At 54.3% G+C, this 18772-nt stretch overlaps 2 protein-coding genes across 5 annotated transcripts in view; both read right to left on the bottom strand.

The window, feature by feature from the left end:
• Positions 1–233: 233 nt before the first annotated feature.
• SHKBP1 (SH3KBP1 binding protein 1) lies at positions 234–12532 on the bottom strand. 2 transcript variants are annotated; one of them, XM_004015259.5, is made up of 18 exons: positions 12435–12532; positions 12157–12210; positions 11998–12043; positions 11818–11891; positions 11457–11515; positions 11148–11228; positions 10013–10174; positions 9843–9933; positions 9556–9746; positions 8614–8729; positions 7512–7599; positions 7267–7383; positions 4471–4641; positions 3170–3325; positions 2668–2764; positions 1455–1633; positions 744–858; positions 234–642 (listed from the first exon to the last, which is right to left on the bottom strand). In XM_004015259.5, the coding sequence occupies exons 1-18, from the start codon at positions 12518–12520 to the stop codon at positions 411–413; spliced, it is 2115 nt and encodes a 704-aa protein (XP_004015308.2). In that variant the 5' UTR covers positions 12521–12532; the 3' UTR covers positions 234–410. The 2 variants fall into 2 exon arrangements, with proteins under 2 accessions (XP_004015308.2, XP_027834110.1); XM_027978309.2 differs by having other exon boundaries at positions 744–855.
• A 414-nt stretch (positions 12533–12946) lies between these two features.
• Positions 12947–18772, bottom strand: part of SPTBN4 (spectrin beta, non-erythrocytic 4) — a 78332-nt gene continuing 72506 nt past the window's right edge. For all 3 annotated transcript variants that reach the window (XM_027978308.3, XM_042232069.2, XM_042232070.2), the window contains 5 exons: positions 17987–18056; positions 17052–17344; positions 15742–15915; positions 15545–15587; positions 12947–13963 (listed from right to left, as the gene is read on the bottom strand). In XM_027978308.3, the coding sequence (XP_027834109.1) occupies positions 13805–13963; positions 15545–15587; positions 15742–15915; positions 17052–17344; positions 17987–18056 (739 nt within the window). In that variant the 3' untranslated portion in view covers positions 12947–13804. The remainder of the gene's footprint in view (positions 13964–15544; positions 15588–15741; positions 15916–17051; positions 17345–17986; positions 18057–18772) is intronic.

Below are 18772 nucleotides of genomic sequence, written 5' to 3'. Positions count from 1 at the left end.
CTGAGAATGATCTCAGAGGAGAACAGAGCCAAAGGATGGAAAGACATTCCGGATGAGTATCTGAGCCCTGGATCCAGCCATGCCTGAAGCCAGAGTGCAAGCCATTTCCCCTTCTTCACTTAAACTGCGAGAGACAGACATCCCTGAATCTACAGCCAGGGACCTGATGGGGTACTGCATCTCTCTCACCCTTTCCCTAGGGGTCCCCAAGCCCTCTAAGACTGCAACCAAAGCACTGGCAGTGAGAACTTTATTAAGGAAGGGTGACTCTGGCTCCAGACAAAGGAGGTGGTGTGGGGTCTTGTAACAGTAGGAGGCCCTGGCCCTCAACCCAGGGCTCTGACAGGAAGCGAGGGAGGCACCCGAGTTCCCCAGGACCTGGATATCCCAAGGCACCATGGCAGCTGTGTTCAGAAGGAAGTTTCATTGAGCTTCTTCTTGGGGGGTGCGAGGGGAGCTCCGAGACCCGAGGAGGGCCGGGGGGCTGGTGTTGGTGGCCGCCGGGGCTCCGGTCCACTCCGTACCAGTTCCTGGCAGCGCTCCACAAAGCTGCCTCCCCCGCGGCGCCGGGCCTCGGCCTGTGGGGGGCTTGGGCTCCCCCAACGGCTGGACAGGGAGGTGTTGCTGAAGGCTGAGTGGAGACTGAGGGGGTGACGAGGGTCAATGAAGGGCATCAGAGTGGAGCTGGGCCCCCTCCCCTAAGGCCACCACGTTCGGCCCTCTCCCGCGCTGATCATGCCCACCTGGTAAGAGAGGTCCGGGGTGAAGGGCTGGGGAGAGAGCCCCTGGAGGAAGCCAGCGGGGCTAGGTCACACTGCTCCAGCTGTTCCATCAGCTCTTCCTCGGTCAGGCCCCCTGCTGGTGGGCAAGGAAGCAGGGTCAGGGGCAAGACAGGGGTCATAGGCCAAGGAACAAAGGTCATGTGCAAAGACTGAGGTCAGGATAGGAAAAAACGGTGCAGAGGTCAAGGAACAAGGGTCAGAAGCTAAGAGAGACAGCTTAGAAAGCAAGGGCAAGGGGGCTTCCCTGGTGGCTCAGAATCCGCCTGCCAACGCAGGAGACACAGGTTCGATCCGTTTTGGGACGATCCCACCTGCCATGGAGCAACTAAGCCCCTGCACCACAACTATTCAGCCTGTGCCCTAGAACCCGGGAGGCTCAGCAGCTGGAACCAGTGAACCCTAGCGCCTGTGCTCTGCAACAAGAGAAGCCACCGCGATGAGAAGCCCAAGCACCGCAGCTGGAGAGCAGCCCCTGCTCATCTAGAGAAAGCCTGCTCGAAGCAACAAAGACCCAGCACAGCCGAAACTAACTAACTAACTAAAATTACATTTAAAAAGCAAGGGTAAGGAGGGGTTGAGGGTAAGGGTCAGAGGGTCAGGGCTTGGAGAGGGCAGGCATGGCGAAGGAGGTTGTGGAGAGGGGTTCAGTGTAAGACTGTGTGGTGGGAGTACCAGGGGCCTGGCCGAGGCCATCCATGGCGGTAGTCAGGTCCCACATGGCCAGGCTGCCGTTGGCCTGGCCGGTGAGCAGGTAGCGCCGGGGCCGCGAGCCAAGCCTCCGGGAGCCCTCACACTCCAGCACCGTGAAGGCGGTGGTGGGTGAGCCGTCCACGGAGCGCACGGAGCACACCCTGAGAGGGGAGGGCGCAGGGGTACCTTGGTCACACCAGAGCCTGGCCTGCTCCCTCTTCTCGTCCTTTACCCTTCCCAGGCCTCTGTCCCCACCGTTATGACTTCCCTTCCTGCCTCTCCGATAAGCACCCAAGCTTCTCCGTCGCTCCCAGACCTTGGGTTCCAGCCCTGCGGGTCCAGTGGCCTCCTGGAAGTCCCCAGCCCCACACACCCATCATGGGGCCTAAATGGGACTCTCCCCAGACCTGTTGCCCCCCCTGCTCCTGATTCAGGAGAACGGTGCTCCCTCACTTGCCAGCGTTACCCATGGTGGGTCCACTCAGCCTCCTGCCTCTCTCCCTGGGCCCCTTCACCTCTCCCCATCTGGCCCTGGTCAAGCCCTACCCTCTCCAGCCAGCCATCTGTCCCAGCCTCCTCTCTTCCAACCTCCAGTCCATCCCCCTGAGCACAGCCTTGGCTCCCAGAACATGCACGACAGTCTTGTTTGTTCCATACGATCGGCAAGGCTCCGCCCTGCTGCAGCCTCAACGCTCACCTCCAGCTCTGTGCTCCAGCCCCCAGAGACCACAAGCACGTCTCTGGTTACCTCTTTGGCCATTCCAGCCTTGGCACATGCTGCCCATTCAGCCAGGCACACCTGTCCCCTTCCTCCTTTCTTCTCTTTGCCCCTATTTATCCTCAAGGTCTTTGTTCAGAGGCCCCTCTTCAAGAGACCCCTGTTCCCAGGCTGACGCAAGCACCGCCTCTGGGTTCCCATGGTTTCCCATCCTTCCCCCATCCCAGCCCTCACCGCCACCAGCCCCCATCCAGGCCACAACTACACAGGTACCTGGGGTTGTTCCAGCTTCACTCCCATTCACACCTGTCACACCTTTGATACCCCCAGGCCCTACACCTAGGACCAGGCTTGCGCTCCTTCCCAGCCTCAGCTCCTGTGATGCCCCCTTGGCTGAGATGCCCTTCTGACCTCTGTGACCTGGCTGACATCCTGCCTCTGCACTGACCACCCTCCATTTGACGGGATGGTCCTCACCGCTGACCAGTAGATGAAAGACGCACGAACAGCTGGCTGGCACTTGGCACCACCTTCTGAATGAACACTTGCTGGTCATCTCGCTCACCGTAGGGGCCTGGGCCAGGTAGAGGGGGGCTGTCAGGGCCAGCTGGGGTCTCTGGGACCTCCAGACCCTAAGACTCTGCCCCTTTCCCCACAGTTGAATCTCCCAACCCAGGACTAGGTCTCCATCCCCAGGATGCTGGAGCTGGGCAAGGTCAGAGAGGGTAGAGGGTCAGCAATAGTCAGTGGAGTTCAGGCACATCAAGGGGAGTGTCCTGGATCGGCAGGGATCAGTGGGGGTAACAGAATCCAAGTGGGGCAGCTGGGAGTAAGTGGCGGTCAGGTGGTGGTCGGTGGAGGTCAACTCCATCAATTGGGTGGGTCAAGAGAGGCCTTCAGGGGTGAGGAAAGGGATCAGCGGAGGTGGGTGGAGGTCATGCAGGGTCTGCGGGGGTGGGGGCCCAGGGCTAGGAGGCACCAATGTCATTGCCAGCACTGCAGCCGCCGTGTCCGTCGGCCGACTCCAACGCCAGGATCTTGAACGAAGCGAGCGGGGTGGAGCCGGGCTGGGTGGAAATCATGCCGCGGAAGCGAGTCACGGACCATGTCCGCACGTGGTTGCTGTCGGCACAAACTGGGGAGCCAGAGGGCAGCAGCAGGTCAGGCCTGGCAGGGTAATGGCCACTGCCTGACCTTCCTGAGCCCCGAGATGATCTCCTTTCCAAGGTCTTGGGATCCCAGCCCCTCTGAATTCTTCCCTTTCTTCATCCTCTCTTCCCCAGAATTCTAGAGTTACCAATCCTGTTGGCTCTGCCTCCAAGTCATTCCAGAGGCTGATCTTGCCTTTCCCTGCCCACTGACCCCAACCCGCCCCCACCCCAGTCCTGTCTGCCTCATCTTCTGTCTGGACCACTGGAACAGCTTTCTCCCTGGCCTTCCTGCCCGCTAGTCTGTCTCCATGTGCACTCAGAGGGACCCTGTGAGCACCTGCATCAGGCCACAGCCCTCCTCTGCTGGGAGCCCTCCTGCGGTGCCATCTCACTCAGGCTTAAGGACCAAGTCTTCTGCAGGGGTTACAAGATCCCCCTGACCTACCCCATCACCTCCCACCCTCGTCCTCGCCCACTCTACTCTGGGCTTCCTTAGGTATGTCAATCGTCCTCACGTCTGAGAGTCTTCGCAGTGCCTGTTCCCTTTGCCGGGAATGCTTATCCCTGTTGATCTGCGCTGCTCATTTCTGTTCAAAGCGCTTCATCAGGAAGGAATTCGTGAACCACGCACTCTCATGACCCTGGTGCTCTCTAGTCTCTCACACAGCCTTGTTTTTATTCACGGCCCCCATCACTGTCAGTGATTTATATTTGTATTGATTTATCATCTGATGCCCCAACTAGGGGGCTTCCCTGGTGGCTTAGAGGGTAAAGCGTCTGCCTGCAATGCAGGAGACCTGGGTTTGATCCCTGGGTCAGGAAGATCCCCTGGAGAAGGAAATGGCAACCCACTCCAGTACTCTTGCCTGTCAGCTCCACAGGGTAGGGACTTGGCCTGTCTTGCTTATCACAGTATCCCGTACCTGGCAATGGTGAAATTGATGAATTCTCCCCTCTCCTGGCAATTCACTCTCCCCCAGACTGCTCTCCTTCATGGAATTCTCTGGAGGCCACTCCCCACACCACGTCCCTCCCCAGTGGAGACCCTCATCCACCTGGCCTCATGCTCCCAGCGGAGCCATCCCTCTTGCAGGGTGAAAGAGGCCCTGGGCAGCGGGATGAGACTCACCTGAGATGAGGTGCTTCTCCGAGAGCATGATCTTGGTGACAGGGCTGCGGTGCACGGTGAAGGTCTGGAAGAGCTGAGGCCCCGAGCCCACCGTCTCGGGGTGCTGCACGATGACCCGCACACCCCCTGAGCTGGTCCCGTAGGCGATCTCAATCCAGTTTCCACTGTCACCTGGCGAGGAGCCGGGGAGGAAGAGAGGGATGGGGTCACAGACAGACAGAAACTGGGGCAGGGAGAAAGAGTCAGCAAGGAACAGACACAGAGTCAGAAAGTAAAAGGGAGGGGAGAGAACAAGGCAATGGAAGAGAGAGGGATGGAGCAGACAAAGAGAACCAGAGACAGAGATGAAGACACAGAGACAGAGCTAAGAGGAGTCGGGGAAGAGAGAGAAAAACAGAGAAAGTGGTAGAAAAGCAGAAACAGGGAGGGTTATAGAAACAGAGACTGACAGAGAGAAAGACGGAATTTGAGAAAAACAGGAAAACACGGAAAGGGACATACAGACAGATAGCAGTGACAATTCCCTGGCAATTCAGTGGTTAGGACTCAGCACTTTCACTACCGTGGCCAGGGTTCCATCCTTGGTCAGGGAACTAAGATCCTAAAAGCTGCATGGTGGGGAAAAAAGTTTTTAAAAAGGCAGCAAGACAAGAAAATGCAACCCTGTATGCCTGAGGGACTCCTCCCCCGTTGTCAGCTTTCCACAGGGGAAAAGGTATGTTGTAATGTCACACACTTAATGGACCATCATAAGGAATGTGGGTAAAAGGTGGTTTTAATATTTTGTGCATGAGTTAAAAGCAATGAATTCAGGTGATGCGTAGCAACATGGATAGACATTTAATTTAAGGCAGGATAAGTGAAGTGAATGGCACCCCACTCCAGTACTTCCACATCCATGGAAAACCCCATGGATGGAGGAGCCTGGTGGGCTGCAGTCCATGAGGTCGCTAAGAGTCAGACAAGACTGAGCGACTTCGCTTTCACTTTTTACTTTCATGCACTGGAGAAGGAAATGGAAACCCACTCCAGTGTTCTTGCCTGGAGAATCCCAGGGACCGGGGAGCCTGCTGGGCTGCCGGCTATGGGGTCGTATAGAGTCAGACATGACTGAAGCGACTTAGCAAAGTGAAGTGAAAATCATTCAGTCATGTCCAACTCTTTGCGACCACATGGACTATACAGTCCATGGAATTCTCCAGGCCAGAATACTGGAGTGGGTAGCCTTTCCCTTCTCTAGGGGATCTTCCCAATCCAGGGATCGAACCCAGGTCTCCTGCATTGCAGGTGGATTCTTTACCAGCTGAGCCACAAGGGAAGCTTAGGCAGGATGGATCAAAGTAAAGTATATAAACTGAGATATATACTCAATACTGTTTATACAAATTCAAAAACACATCCATAATACGCATTTTTTAAGGGCACATACAAATGAAAAGATAAATATTAAACATGCATGACAGAACAGTGCCATGTGGTGAGGAGAAAAGGAGTAAGTCAGTGAAATAAGAAAAATGTCCTTGGGAATTCCCTGGCAGTCCAGTGGTTGGCGCTCTGCATCCTCCCTGCCAAGGACCTGGGTTTGATCCCTGGTGGGGAATTAAGATCCCACAAGTTGTGAGGCATGGCCAAAAATAAATAAATAAAGTTTAAAAAGAAAGAAAGAAAGGGGATTTGTGCAATGACAGGCTGTGAAGTTAAATGTCATTAGTTTACTCCTGCTAGAAAAAATGTACTGTGACCTCTACCTCACACCGCACACCAAAGTTAATCTGAAATAGAACAGAGACCTATGTGTAAAAGCAAAATATGCAAAGCTTCTAGAAGAAAATATAGGAAAAAAGTCTTTGCAACTTGCAGGTAGGGAAAGACATCTCAAGCTCCAGAAAGCACTAACCATAAAATAAAATTAATCGCTATGCAAAGTGAAAAAAGCCAGACACAAAAAGCCATAGACTGTATGATTTCCTTTACATGAAACATCTAGAACAGGCAAATCCATAGAGACAGAAGGCGGGTTAGAGGTGCCTGGGGCAGTCAGGAGTGGGGACAGGCGTGACTGCCAACGAGCGTGGGGTTTCTCTTTCAGTGCTGAGAACGTTCTGGAGTTAGATAGTGGTGATGGTGGCATAGCTTTGTGAATCTGCTAAAAACCACTGAACTGCGGACTTTATGGGATGGAGATTGTATCTCAATAAAAACAAATAAAAAATTAATCTATTTCTCTGCATTTGCGATCAAGAAAACAAAACACAAAGACTGTTCCAAGTTGGAGAACTCAGCTTCACCCCGTGTAAGACACACATCCTCTTTTTGTTTGTTTTTATTTCAGAATTTTTTTTTTTTTGATGGGGGCAGTATAGTTTGGCCACACCCTGAGGCTAATGGGATTTTAGTTCTCTGACCAGGACTCGAATCCAGACCCTCTGCAGTGAGAGCTCGGAGTCCTAACAACTGGAGGGCTAGGGAATTCTCAAGTCACACATCCTCTTTGTTTTAGTAGCGTGCAAGCATCATGCCCTAATCACAGAGATGGGAAAGAAACACAAAGAAGAGCTACAAGAGGTCAGCTTTGCCCTTGGTGGAGAAGCCTGCCATGGCTAGCACCTAGCGCAGTGCTTACATATAAGTGGTGCTTAGTAACTGTGGAATGACTGGAATGAGTCGAATGTGTCTCCCTCTCAATGTATCTCACTGGCCCATGCTACGCAAGTGTCAAGGGGTGGGGAGACTGCCATGGGCTGGGGCTGGGGCTGGCTGCTCCTGGCAGAGGGGCAAGGCTGAGCCATAGCTTACTGGTCTTGGGGGTGAGGTAGACGCTCAGGGCTGTGACCCCGTCCTCCGCCGGATCCCGGTAGAGCTCGCTGACCAGGAGGTCGTTGTCCTTCATGCGCAGGGGGAATTTCTGCACATCTGGGGGCGGCGGGGGTGGGCGGGGCACGGAGGATAAGCGGGTTGGTTCAAGGTAGCCCAGCCTTTCCCCTCCTCTCCCACCTCCGAAGGGAGACTCTCGGATAGCTGGGGTGCTGGCCGCTGCTCACCCACATAGTAGATGGAGCCGTTGTTGCAGCCCAGGAGCAGGAAAGAGCCGGCAGCGTCGTAACTGGTGATGGGTTGCACCTCCTGGACCTGCGGGCGGGGAGGGCTGTGGCCAGGGTGGCCCTCGCTGCGGCGCCCCTTGCGACGGGCCTTCGCCTCTCTGCTCCAGCGCCACCCACCAGGCAGGGTTTCTAGGCTCACTCCTCCCAGCCTTGCCTGGCCCAGGTCTGCATCCCTGACGTCTGTCTCTGAACGACTCTTGCTGGGCGCTATTAGTCTCTCCTTGACTTTGTCCTTCTGATATCCCAACACTTCTTTTTTTTTTTTTTGGTCAGGCCATGCAGCTTGCAGGATCGTAGTTCCACAACCAGGGATTGAACTTGGACCAGAGCACTGAAAGCGCACAGTCCTAACCACTGGACCGCCAGGGAATTCCCTGACATTTCTTTTTTTCATTTGGTTGTTTTCTCTTTTATTTATTATCCCTGACATTTCTTTATTCATCTCCATCTATCTCTCTGAGGTCCCTTCATCTAACACAATCATTTAGTCCCGGTCTCTCTCCATCCACCCTCTTTCTCGCTCTCTGTCTTGCCTCTGACTTCCTGTTTCTATCTATTTCTCTCCATTTCTGTTTTTTTCTCTCTTCTTTCTTTGCTTGTCCATCTCTCTTACCCAAACTCACCCTTTAGAAAACAACGCTGTAGGTGTATATATATGTTGAACACACACATATTTTACATGCTGGACAGAGCTTGGGGTGAGTGCAAAGAAAATGACAGACATTTGCACATATGTCTTGGTTTCAGCCTCCTACACCATCTCCCCTTACCTGCTTGGCCACCCCAGTGCCTGAAGATCCCTCTCTTCCTTCCAAAGCCACCACCCATCCTTCATGTCAGCTCAGCAGCCCCTCTTCCAGGAAAGCCTCCCAGATCCTCATTAGGCCTTTATCATACCCCACCTCACCCTGACACTGCATCTGGCCCACTACCAGATTCTTTGGTTCTTTCCTGGTCAGGTGGGCCAGAAAGGAACCCCTCCTTGGGTCTGGCTTGCCTAGACGACTGGGAAAGAGGCAGCCAGGCTGGCCAGCTCCCTGACCTGCCAGTGCTTGGTGACAGCGTTCCACACGCCAATACGCCCTGTGTGGCTTGTGGCGATGAGCTGGTTCCCAACGAAGAACAAGGCTTCCACAGGCACCCCCAGGTGGAAGACTCCTGCAGAGGGTGAGAAGGGCTCGGCCAGGACCCCCTCTCACAGTGGGAGAAGTGGGGTGGCAGGGAGAACTCCGAGGGCCAGAGGATTCAATTCAGTCTTAGAGTCTTTACAGACTAGAGGATTCCAGCAGGAATTACAGAGGATTACAATGAGCTAGATTCCTGCTGGGGTGTGGGACTCTAACGGGGTGTGGAATTCAGCTGAGATTTTCAACAAAGGCAAAAAACTCTACGGGTGGCAGAGGATTCTCACGAGGATTAAGATTGGTCAGGGAACAGATTAGTCTCAGGAGTCAGATTTCTTCTAATGGGAACAGATTCTAACAGGTTTGGGGATTCTACTGGCATGGAGAATTCGACCAAAGCAAAGAGATCTAACAGGGCTGTGAATTCTGACAGAGGAGAGAACTGTATGTGGGTGGATTTTTCTACCAGACCAAGGAATGCTAATGGGATACAGAATTTCAAAGGGTTGGCACATCGTAACAACACAAAGTCTTACAGGTATGAGAATTGTGTAGGGTGGCTGTTTTAACAAACCACAGGTTGGAGCAGAATTATAAAGGGTGAAGGGGTTCTAGAAAAAGCCTGCGGCCATACCTATCTCAGAGAGAAAGTGAAAAGTGTTAGTTGCTCAGTTGTGCCCAACTCTTTGGGATCCCACAGACTGTAGCCAGCCAAATTCTCCAGGCAACAATACTGGAGTGGGTTGCCCTTCCCTTCTCTGGGGGATCTTCCCAACCCAAGGATCGAATCCGGGTCTCCTGCACTGCAGGCAGATTCTTTACCGCTGAGCCACCAGGGAAGCCCAGGCTCTCTCTCTTACCTATCTCAGAGCCACCGCCTTCTGGCTGCAGAGCCCACAGCAGGATCTCGCTGCCTGTGGCTACTGCCACCATCTTGTCATGCTCTCCCAGGGCCCCACCAAGCACCCGGGCTGTGAGTGCCAGGCGCTCAATGGGCCAGTCCAGGCGGGGACTGGAGAATACCAGCTGCCAGCCGGAGGCTTCCTTCAGCCTGGAGGAATGGGGGACATCACCAACCTTCACCCTGAGCATCCCCTACCCACATCAACAGGGCTCAAGCCCTCCTCCCACCACCCTCCCTGAGCACCTATAGCAGACAAGAAACTGGGTATAGGCCACGGCAATCCAGTTGTGGTGTCCACACACCAGGCGCACCATCCCCGGCTCCTCGGGTAGCCCTTAGGGGGAAAGGCAGGGATCAGGGCAGGGTCACAGGGCCCACTGGCTACCCCGATCTCCCATGAGACAGAAATGTACCTGATGGGGAGGGAGGGGATTTCTCATCCAGCATTCGGCCCAGCAGCCCTGCATTGCCCAGGTTGGGGGGCATCGTGTTGCTCCGTCGGACAGGGGCTGGGCGGCCCCCTGCTTGCTGGGGCCCCACCAGGCTGTGCCGGTTGCGCCGCTTCACCGGGAACACTATGGCAGAAAGAAGGGGCAGAGCAACATCATTGTAATAACCGTAAAAACTGTCACAGAGTAAACACTTAAAACATGCCAGATACTGATTTTCCCACACAGGTAGCATCGTCTCCTAGAGAAAAGATTTTTGGTGGTGCAGAGACATGGCATTAAGTGACACTGAATCACAGTGAGCTGTTCCCTTATCAGGTCCTTTGAGCCCATCACAAAGAATCAGTTTGGGGCTGCGATGATAATGATACCCCTTCAATATTTGTTAATCTTTCCTTTTAAGAAATGGAAGCCTGTTCCCTTGGCAGGCAACAGCATCTACCCAGAGTTTACTTACACTGTTATGTTTAAGGATTATTTCACATCCACTTATTTATGGCATAAAAAGCAGTGATATAAAGCTTCTATTTAAAATAATAATAAAAAAATACAGGAACAAACTAAGAGAACAGTAGGTCTTCATACTTGGCAAACTTCATGAAGGTGACAGGTACTGACTGAAGTTAGGGAAATAAAGTCATAAACTGAACTCCCCAACTCTGTACCTTCTACCAATCAGCAAAGCATAGTAGACTATAGTTCCCAGTAACCACTGGGGCATATTTTTCATGACCAGTGGACTGGCTGCTCCTTGGGGATTACAGTCAATAACTCTCCTTTAATATTTCTCCCCTCCATGCAAAGGACACCAGTTCTCCCTAAGACTCTCTACAAGGAAGTCAAAACTGGACTACAACTTCCATCAGGCTCCAAGGCAAGCTTGAGCCTCAAGGGGACTAGATTGGCCCATTGCCTCACTGGAAATGCAGTTTCCTACTTCCTCACCAAGCATTAGTCAAAGCATCTGATGTAGAACTACAACTACCATAGTGTCTCAGGGATCGCAGCTGAGGCAGGCAAGGGCTGCAGCCTTATGGGAAATGTAGTCTTTAACCCCCCCACCCTCCATTCCCACCCTGTATTCCTTAGTAGTTCCCACCTGGTGGAGGCAGGTAACCAGTAAAGAGGACGTTTCCACAAGAAGATCGATCCAACTCTTCAAGAAGCTGCAGACGACGAACTGAGGCAGAAGGACTCACACAGGCTGGGACTTGGAGAAGGCTGAGGCAGAACCTTTTCCCCTCCCCTATCTCCTTCTCCACAGAATACCACCACTCCCCTGAGACTCAGGACACCAAATCCAGTGCCCTCAGCTCTAACCCACCTTCTTTCAGAAGTGAGAAGAAAGAGAGGGTATCATTAGAGGGCTAGTTTTCTATAAGGATGCTAAGGGGGTGGGCCCACTTACCCAGAGGAGTCAGCCCATAGAACTGGGCTTCATGGAGGAGACTGGAACCGTGGACACCCCTGGGTAGTAGAATTGACTAGGTGTCAGGGTCTGGGGAGTGGGAGTGGGCAGAGAATTCTGAGGACCAAGATTCTGAAACTGCACAGAGAATCTCAAGAGGTAGCAAATGTTGATGGTATCAAGATTCTAAAGAAGAAATGATCTGGGTGGTGAAAACGTGTGTGTGTGTGTGTGTGTGTGTGTGTGTGTGTGTGTGTTGGGGAGGGATATTCTAAAGAACTTAAGTGAACATTCTGAGGGGAAGAAGAGACTTCTCAAGGGGTAAAGATGTGGGGGACTCCCCATTATCTTCTATGCCCACCTAGGGTCCAACTCTTTGGTGCGCAGGAAGTTGAGGATGGGAGCGAAGACGGTGGGGTCCCTGTCAATGAAGATCTGCGGGGAAGGGAGGCAGAGAATAGATGGGGTCAAGAGCGGGGCTGAGTGGGGCTCCTGTCCCTCCTCCTACCAGCCGCCCCGTTTCAGCTCTCGCTCTACTCACGGCTCCGGTCTCATCTTTCAGTGTCGAGATGCGTCCGCTCAGAAGACTGCAGGGAGGGGACGCAGAGGTGTCACGGGCCGGAGTGTGTGTGACGGGGAGATGAGGTCTCCCCATACCCAACCCTCCCGTCCCCAACTCTAAACTCGCTTCCCCAATCACCTGGAGAAGAAGGAGTCTGGGATCCAGGTGAGAGTCTGGCGAGAGGTACTGAATCTGTGCGGGGACGGTGAGCGGACGCGAGACGATGAAGAATGCGGCCCCCAGTCTCAGCACCGGGTAAGCTTCCCTCCCTCCCCCAGCATCCATCCAGGTTCCCGCGCCTCCAGCAGGGGGCGGAGCAATCCTTGATGGACAGAATTCCCCCCGCGGGAGAGGCGGGTATTCCCAGCCGGGTCCCCGGCCCCGAGAGTAATGACTCAAGAAACTCTTACACTCACCTCTTGCCTCCCACATTCAGATGAATCACCTCTCCGGGAGGCCCTCGACCCGGGACCCCGTCGACTGCAGGGGCCGCGGCCGCCATGGCCCCCCGGCTAGCCGGCCGGCCTGCACCCGCTTCCGGGTGTGCATCCCGCCCCCGCCCCCACCGCGTGCTCATTGGGCTTCAGACTCCCAGAGCAGCTGACGATTGGGCAAAACGCTCGCCCATCGCGATTCTCTTCTCCGCCTCCTTAAAGGGTCCCGCCTTTCCTGTCCTGGACGGGGCGGACCGAGCGGCTCCTTTGGGGAAGTTTAGTTACCACGGATAGCAGACCGTTCCTCATCCCTCTGGGATTCCCAATTTAGGAGTGGCATCTAGGTGCTTAATCGGGAACACGAGTTTAGACCTCGAAACTAGTCCACACCAAGAGGGACATCTAAATGTCCTCCGTAAAACAGTTTCTTCCTGTCGCTCCACCCAATCCTCCTGGGCGCAGCCCATGAAACGCGAAGAAACAAGCATAGACCGTCAAAGCCAAAAGATTTATTATAGGTACATAGAGTGTGCGCCTGCCACACCTCTCCTCACCCCTGGACCCCAGCGGCTTCTCCAGGTGGCCATGGGGGCTGCCCACAACCCAGTTCCCCCGCTCCCCAGGGAGGTGCTCCAGCCAGAAGCATGCAGGGGGGAGGGCTTCCCCTCGCCCCTCCCCTCACGACGTCGTATTTACAACTGGAGGGGGGAGGAGAGAGGAAGACAGTTTTGAGCTTTGACGCCCCTCCCATTAAAAGCCTTCGCGGATGCGGGGCGGGGGACGAGGAGGTCGACGTTTTGCAAAAATAAACTAAGGAATTACCGCATGGCTCTGAGACAGCGGAGTGCGGAGGCTAGGGCCCCTTTCACGCCTCCTTCCCAGACAGAGATCAAGGCAGCATTGGAAGTGAGGTAAAGGCGGGGAGGGGGCGTCCCCTCCCCACCCCCTAGCACCCTGGATGGTCCAGGGGACCTCACCAGCGCCCCCATGCCCGTCCCTAGGGCGGAGGGGGGGACGGGAATTATCGCCCCTACCACCCCAGCTTCGTGGGGCAGGGGGCTAGGCTCAGCTGGCCCCTTACCCGTCCCCCGCCCCCCCCAAGCTCAGTTATTGCATAAAAATAATAGAGCCCCAGCACCTGGGGTGGGGGTGGCGAGCGGGAAGGGGCCGAGATATGGCTATAGGGGCAGCAATCCCCCCACCACTTCTTGGGGTGCAGGAGAAGTCCCCTCCTTTCCAGTGCCAGTTTTGGCGCGTCCTCAGTGTTGGTGGGACTAGGGGCTCCCGCCCCTGCGGAAGAGAAAGTGTCTTTGTGCCCACGGTGCAGGGAGGAGGGTCGAGAAGGTGGGAAGTCACTTCCGGCGCCCGCTGGCCCTGCGCTCCCCTGCCTCCCGCTTGGGGTTGCCCTCGTCTGTGGACGACGTGGTGGGTTGTGTCTGGCCCCAGCGGGCGATTTCGGCGTGTTCACCAACCGAGGCGGCCACAGCCTCCAGCCAGCCGTTCATCTCCTCCTAGAGAGAGAAATAGGGCACACAGTTGATATTTGGAAGAGAGGAAACTGAGTAATATATGAGTCTGGAATCTGACTGCCCACTCTGAACCTCAGCTTCCTCATCTATTAAACGGGGTAATAATAAAAATAACAACAACGATGATGATGATGTAAATAGTTACTTAGTTACTTAGCACCTATTTTGTGCCTAGCTCTTCCTTAGTGGCTCAGACAGTAAAGAATCCCTCTGCAATGCAGGAGACCTGGGTTCGACCCCTTGGGTTGGGAAGATCCCCTGGAGAAGGGAATGGCAACCCACTCCAATATTCTTGCCTGGAGAATTTCATGGACAGAACAGCCTGGCAGGGGGCAGTCAGTCCATGGGGTCACAAAAGAGTCAGATACCACGGAGTGACTAACACACACACACTGTTCTAAGCACTTCTATGGATCAACTCACTTAATCCAATGCAATTGGATTATATCTAACTCCCACTACAGAGATAAACAAGAAACAATAATATCAGCAGACACTGTATTTTCCCAGCTCAGTAAGTATTCTACTTGTATCAACTTATTTAATTCTCACAATAACCCTATGATGGAAAACTATTTTTACTTACATTTTAAAGATAAGCAAAAGAGAATAAAGGCCTACTTCATAACATCTTGGGAAGATGAATGGGTAGCAAGTGTTACTATTTTTAACATCTCTTCAAACCACCTCTGTGCCTGCTCTTCCTTTCCTTACCTTTCCCCTTAGCCCCAGTCCCAAGGTCCACTCACATTCCTCTCTCTCATCTACCTCCTTGACCCCTCCCCACAGGCCTGTCCTGGTCCAGCCTTGTGCTCTCCCACCTAGGTCCCTGCCTTGGCCACCTCCTGTGCTTCCCTCCTCCATTCTTGCCCTCTCCAATCCACCCTGCACACTGGTAGCCAAAGGGATCTTTCTTATGCAGCACTGTAACCTTCCCTTGCTCAAAACTCTTCCACGGATCCCTCATGCCCTTAGAATTGTTTTTTGTCTTTCTGTTTTTGCAGCTTGTGGGATCTTAGCTCCCTAACCAGGGATTGAACCCCAGCCAGCCCTCAGCAGTGAAAGCAGAGTTCTAACCACTTGACGGCCAGGGAAGTCCCTCCCTAGTGTACTTAGAATAAATGCTAGCCTCCTCTGAATGACCCACAGTGTCCTTAGAGATCCAACCTCAGGGAACCTTTCTAAGAAATTTCTTCCTTGAACTGTCCTTCAGCACAGTTAACCCTTTGCAATTCTGTACTTCTGTTTCCTTGCACTTGCAGTTCATTGTTTTTTTTATTTTTTTAAAGTTAATGCCCTCCTAACTTTTCAGTCTCATCTCAGAAGCCAAGGCAAAGAAGTTGGACTTTATCCTGGGGCCTCAGGCAGCCCTTCTGATCCTCCATCTCCCACAGTTTGGCTAGGAACTTCTGAACTCTCATTGCCATGGGCTTGCCCATTCAGCCCAGGTAACTCTGGCTTGCACTTTCCCTCTTCACAGCCCCATCACTCAGGGCCAGGAGCCAGCCAGCCAGCCAGGTGGTTCCTGAGGTTGGAATAGGGAGAGAAAGGAACGGATCTCACCTCATCTTTAGCCTGGAGCAAAAACTCACTGCCGTCCTGGGTCCTGTGGGAGAGGACACAAGACTTGGGGGCTCCAGGACCAGGAGCCCAGCCCACCCATCCACCCATCTACCGACTATCCTCCAGGGGAACACGGTATTGTTGGGAGGGGGAAGCTGGGTCTGGAAACCTCCCGCCCGCCCATTGAGGGGGCTCACTGGAGCTTGAAGACATGCTTCTTTTTCTTGTAGTCACTAGCCACCTCGCTGGTGGCCTTGTGCAGGCTGAGCAGTGGCTCCCCGCCGTGTGTGCCCCCGGATGCCGGGCCCTTGGCGTCCTTGTAGAAACCCAGCTCCCCCTTGCTGAGCACGCAGTACAGGCTCACCCATGACCTGGGGCGATGAGATGGGGCTCAAGGCAGAGTCGAAGCACTCTGCCTGGATTTTCTTCATTGATACCCTTCGGGGGCTGAATATGCCTGAGCCTTCCTCCCTCTGGGCCTTTGCCCTAGTTGAGCCACATGCCGGGAGTACTCCTCCTTATGGCAGTTGTGAAGCTGAGAGGAGTGTCTCTGTCTCTGGGAACCAAGCCTTTGCCCAGACTGGCCCCTGCTGGAACTGCTCTTCCTTATCCCCTCCCACACTGAAATTCCTGAAGGCAACACTTAGGCTGTCTCCTCCACAAGCCTTTGCTTGGGCATGTTCCTTGTTACTCCTCCACCCCTGCTCACTCTCATCCCCAGAAGGGCTGATCTACTGGCCTACGCCTGAAAAGAGGAATTCTTATTTCCCCATTCAACCAAAGCCCCAACCGAAGAGGAAGTCTCCCACAAGCAAAATATTCCTAAGGTGCCCCTTGGTCTCAGTACAAGGAGGAAAGGCTAACTCCAGACCCCACAGACAAAACCTCAATCTGTCCCGCCCAACTCATTCTGCTTGGTCAACTCTTCCCTTTTGGGTTCCACCTCTCGCTAGATTCTGACTCCCAGTTGGACAATCCCGACCTGGACTCCCAAGAGTAGACACATCATTGTTAGGCCCCCCATCCGGAAGGAAACCTATATGAGGTGCCCCCCACTCCTCAGTTTCGGATCAGTCTCTCATCAGACCCTTCCGCAATCTGAAACTGAAATAAATTCACCCACCCTACTCTTTGGCTGAAGGACCTCTCCAGGCTCCACCTCACAGACCTTGAGAACCCTCTAGACTAGATCCCATATCTAGTTTGCTGTTAGCTCTAGTTTACTCCTGAGTTGGTTGATCTGAGACTTGAGTAGCAATAATGCCTTCTTCAGGTCTCGTCCCATCTAAGCTCCGCCGGCCCACCCATTGGACACATTAACTTGAAGCCCCGGTTCTCCGGTTCATTGCTTGACTCTTTGAAGTTAAGGCCCCCTTCTCAGGCCCCGCCTACCCCGCCACGGGTTGGGCGCCCAGAGTTTTGCCCCACCCCTTCTCCAGGTCCACCTATTCACTCATTGGACACTGAGCTTGGAACCCGCCTTCCAAAACCCCGCCCACACGCTCACCGGTTGGACGACTTGCGGTTAGCGTCGAGCTCGCGCTTGCGCAGCAGGAAGCCCTCGTGCTGCACTGTATGAGTGGGCGGTGGTGGAGGCGCGGGGGCGGAGCCGCCCTGGGCCGGGGCGGAGCGCGAGCGCCGGCTTCCCCCGCCCTCACCACCCTCTCGGGGCCGAGGCCGCCGTCTCGGCTTGGGCCGGTCCCGAGCCCGCGGCCGGTCCGGCCGAGGTGTCCGCTCGGGCGGCTCAAGCCCGTTGGGCAGGCGGCCGGGGGGAAGTTCGCGAGGCTGAGGCAGCGAAGGCTGTGTGAAGGGAGGGGGAAGAGGGGTGCTGTCCATAGTGGGGCGTGGGGGGCCATCTGTCTGGGGGAACTCACGGGCCTGGGGGGGTCCCATCTGTCTGCAGGGCTATCTGTCTTGGAGGCGAGTCTGGGAGGACCTCAGGGTTGGAGTGTCCCAACGCTTAAGGGCTCCCCGGATCTTGGGAGTGGGCCTGTCAGGACTCATGTTTGGAATCCCTCTAGATCTTGGGGGTATGGGGTCTGGTCCTATGGAGGTGGGGATACGGGCAGGTGGGTGTCCCATCTATCTGTAGGAGGAGGAATCTGGGGCTTTCTCTGTTTGTGTATAGTTGTCAGTAAGGACTATTGAGACCCCTGCTGTGCTTAGAGGAAAGGGTCTAGGACAACTGTGGGAAGTCTGGAATCTGTGTGTGTGTGTGTGTGTGTGTGTGTGTGTGTGGTAGGAGGACTCTCAGGTCGGTGGCCTCATCTTTCTAAGGGAGAAAATTTCAGACTGTGGTAGGTGTCTCAGGGCCGCTGTCCATCCCAAGAATCTCTGCACAGTTCAGATAGGGGGCAGGGCTAGGCTCCTGTGTTTCTGGAATCCTAATTCCTGCTCTGAGAGGGGCCCCCATACCCCCACCCATGCCGAGGCTCAACTTACCCCAACAGGGAGCCCTGGGCCTGCCTCTTTCTCCTGCAGTTGCTCCACAATGTCAGCCAGGGTGGCCTTCCTGGGGGCAGGGGCGCAGAAAGATTCACTGGGACTGGGATGCCTTCTCCCAGAGACCAGCCTGGGTGGCCGGAGGAGCCTCCACATCTTAGCCTGAGAGGCCAGGTCCCCGTCCACTTCCGCAGCTGCCTGTCTTGGCTGTCTGCCTTACACACCACAGGTGCTCAGCACTGTCTGCGAAGTGGATGATGGAACCTCTCTGCCCTCTTGAGTTTTAAGCAACACAAAGACCAAAATGCAAACCAGTGCCCACACCATTGCCTTTTCCACCCATCCCCTAAGCTTTCAGGCTCCCTGGATTTGCCCCCTCCCAGCCTCTGATCACTCTGCATCATACTCTCCAGTGACAAGTCTGTTTCTTCCCCTGGACTGAGCCACCTGAAAGCAGGGCTGGAGCTGGTTGGGTTGTTGCTCTCCCTAGCACACATCACACACAGAGTGGGCGCCCGACCAGTGTTCGTGAAATACGAAATTTAAAAGGGGTCTGGAAATCACTGTTACTGAAACGTCTTTGACCAAAGGCCTCTTTCTGGGGACACGGCTGATTGAAGTGATCCACATGACACATTCTCATTAATTCTGGGTTCTGAAAGGTCTGGGTTCCAGTCTTGTTTCACCCAAACTGAGTGACTTGCCCTCTCTGAGCCTCAGTTGCTCCATCCATAAAATGTGTGATTACAGTCCCCAGTTTATAAGGTAGAGATGGTGATGAAGGAT

Source organism: Ovis aries, chromosome 14 (genome assembly GCF_016772045.2).
Source record: "Ovis aries strain OAR_USU_Benz2616 breed Rambouillet chromosome 14, ARS-UI_Ramb_v3.0, whole genome shotgun sequence".
Taxonomy (NCBI): domain Eukaryota; kingdom Metazoa; phylum Chordata; class Mammalia; order Artiodactyla; family Bovidae; genus Ovis; species Ovis aries.
This window is presented reverse-complemented; position numbering and strand designations above follow the sequence as displayed.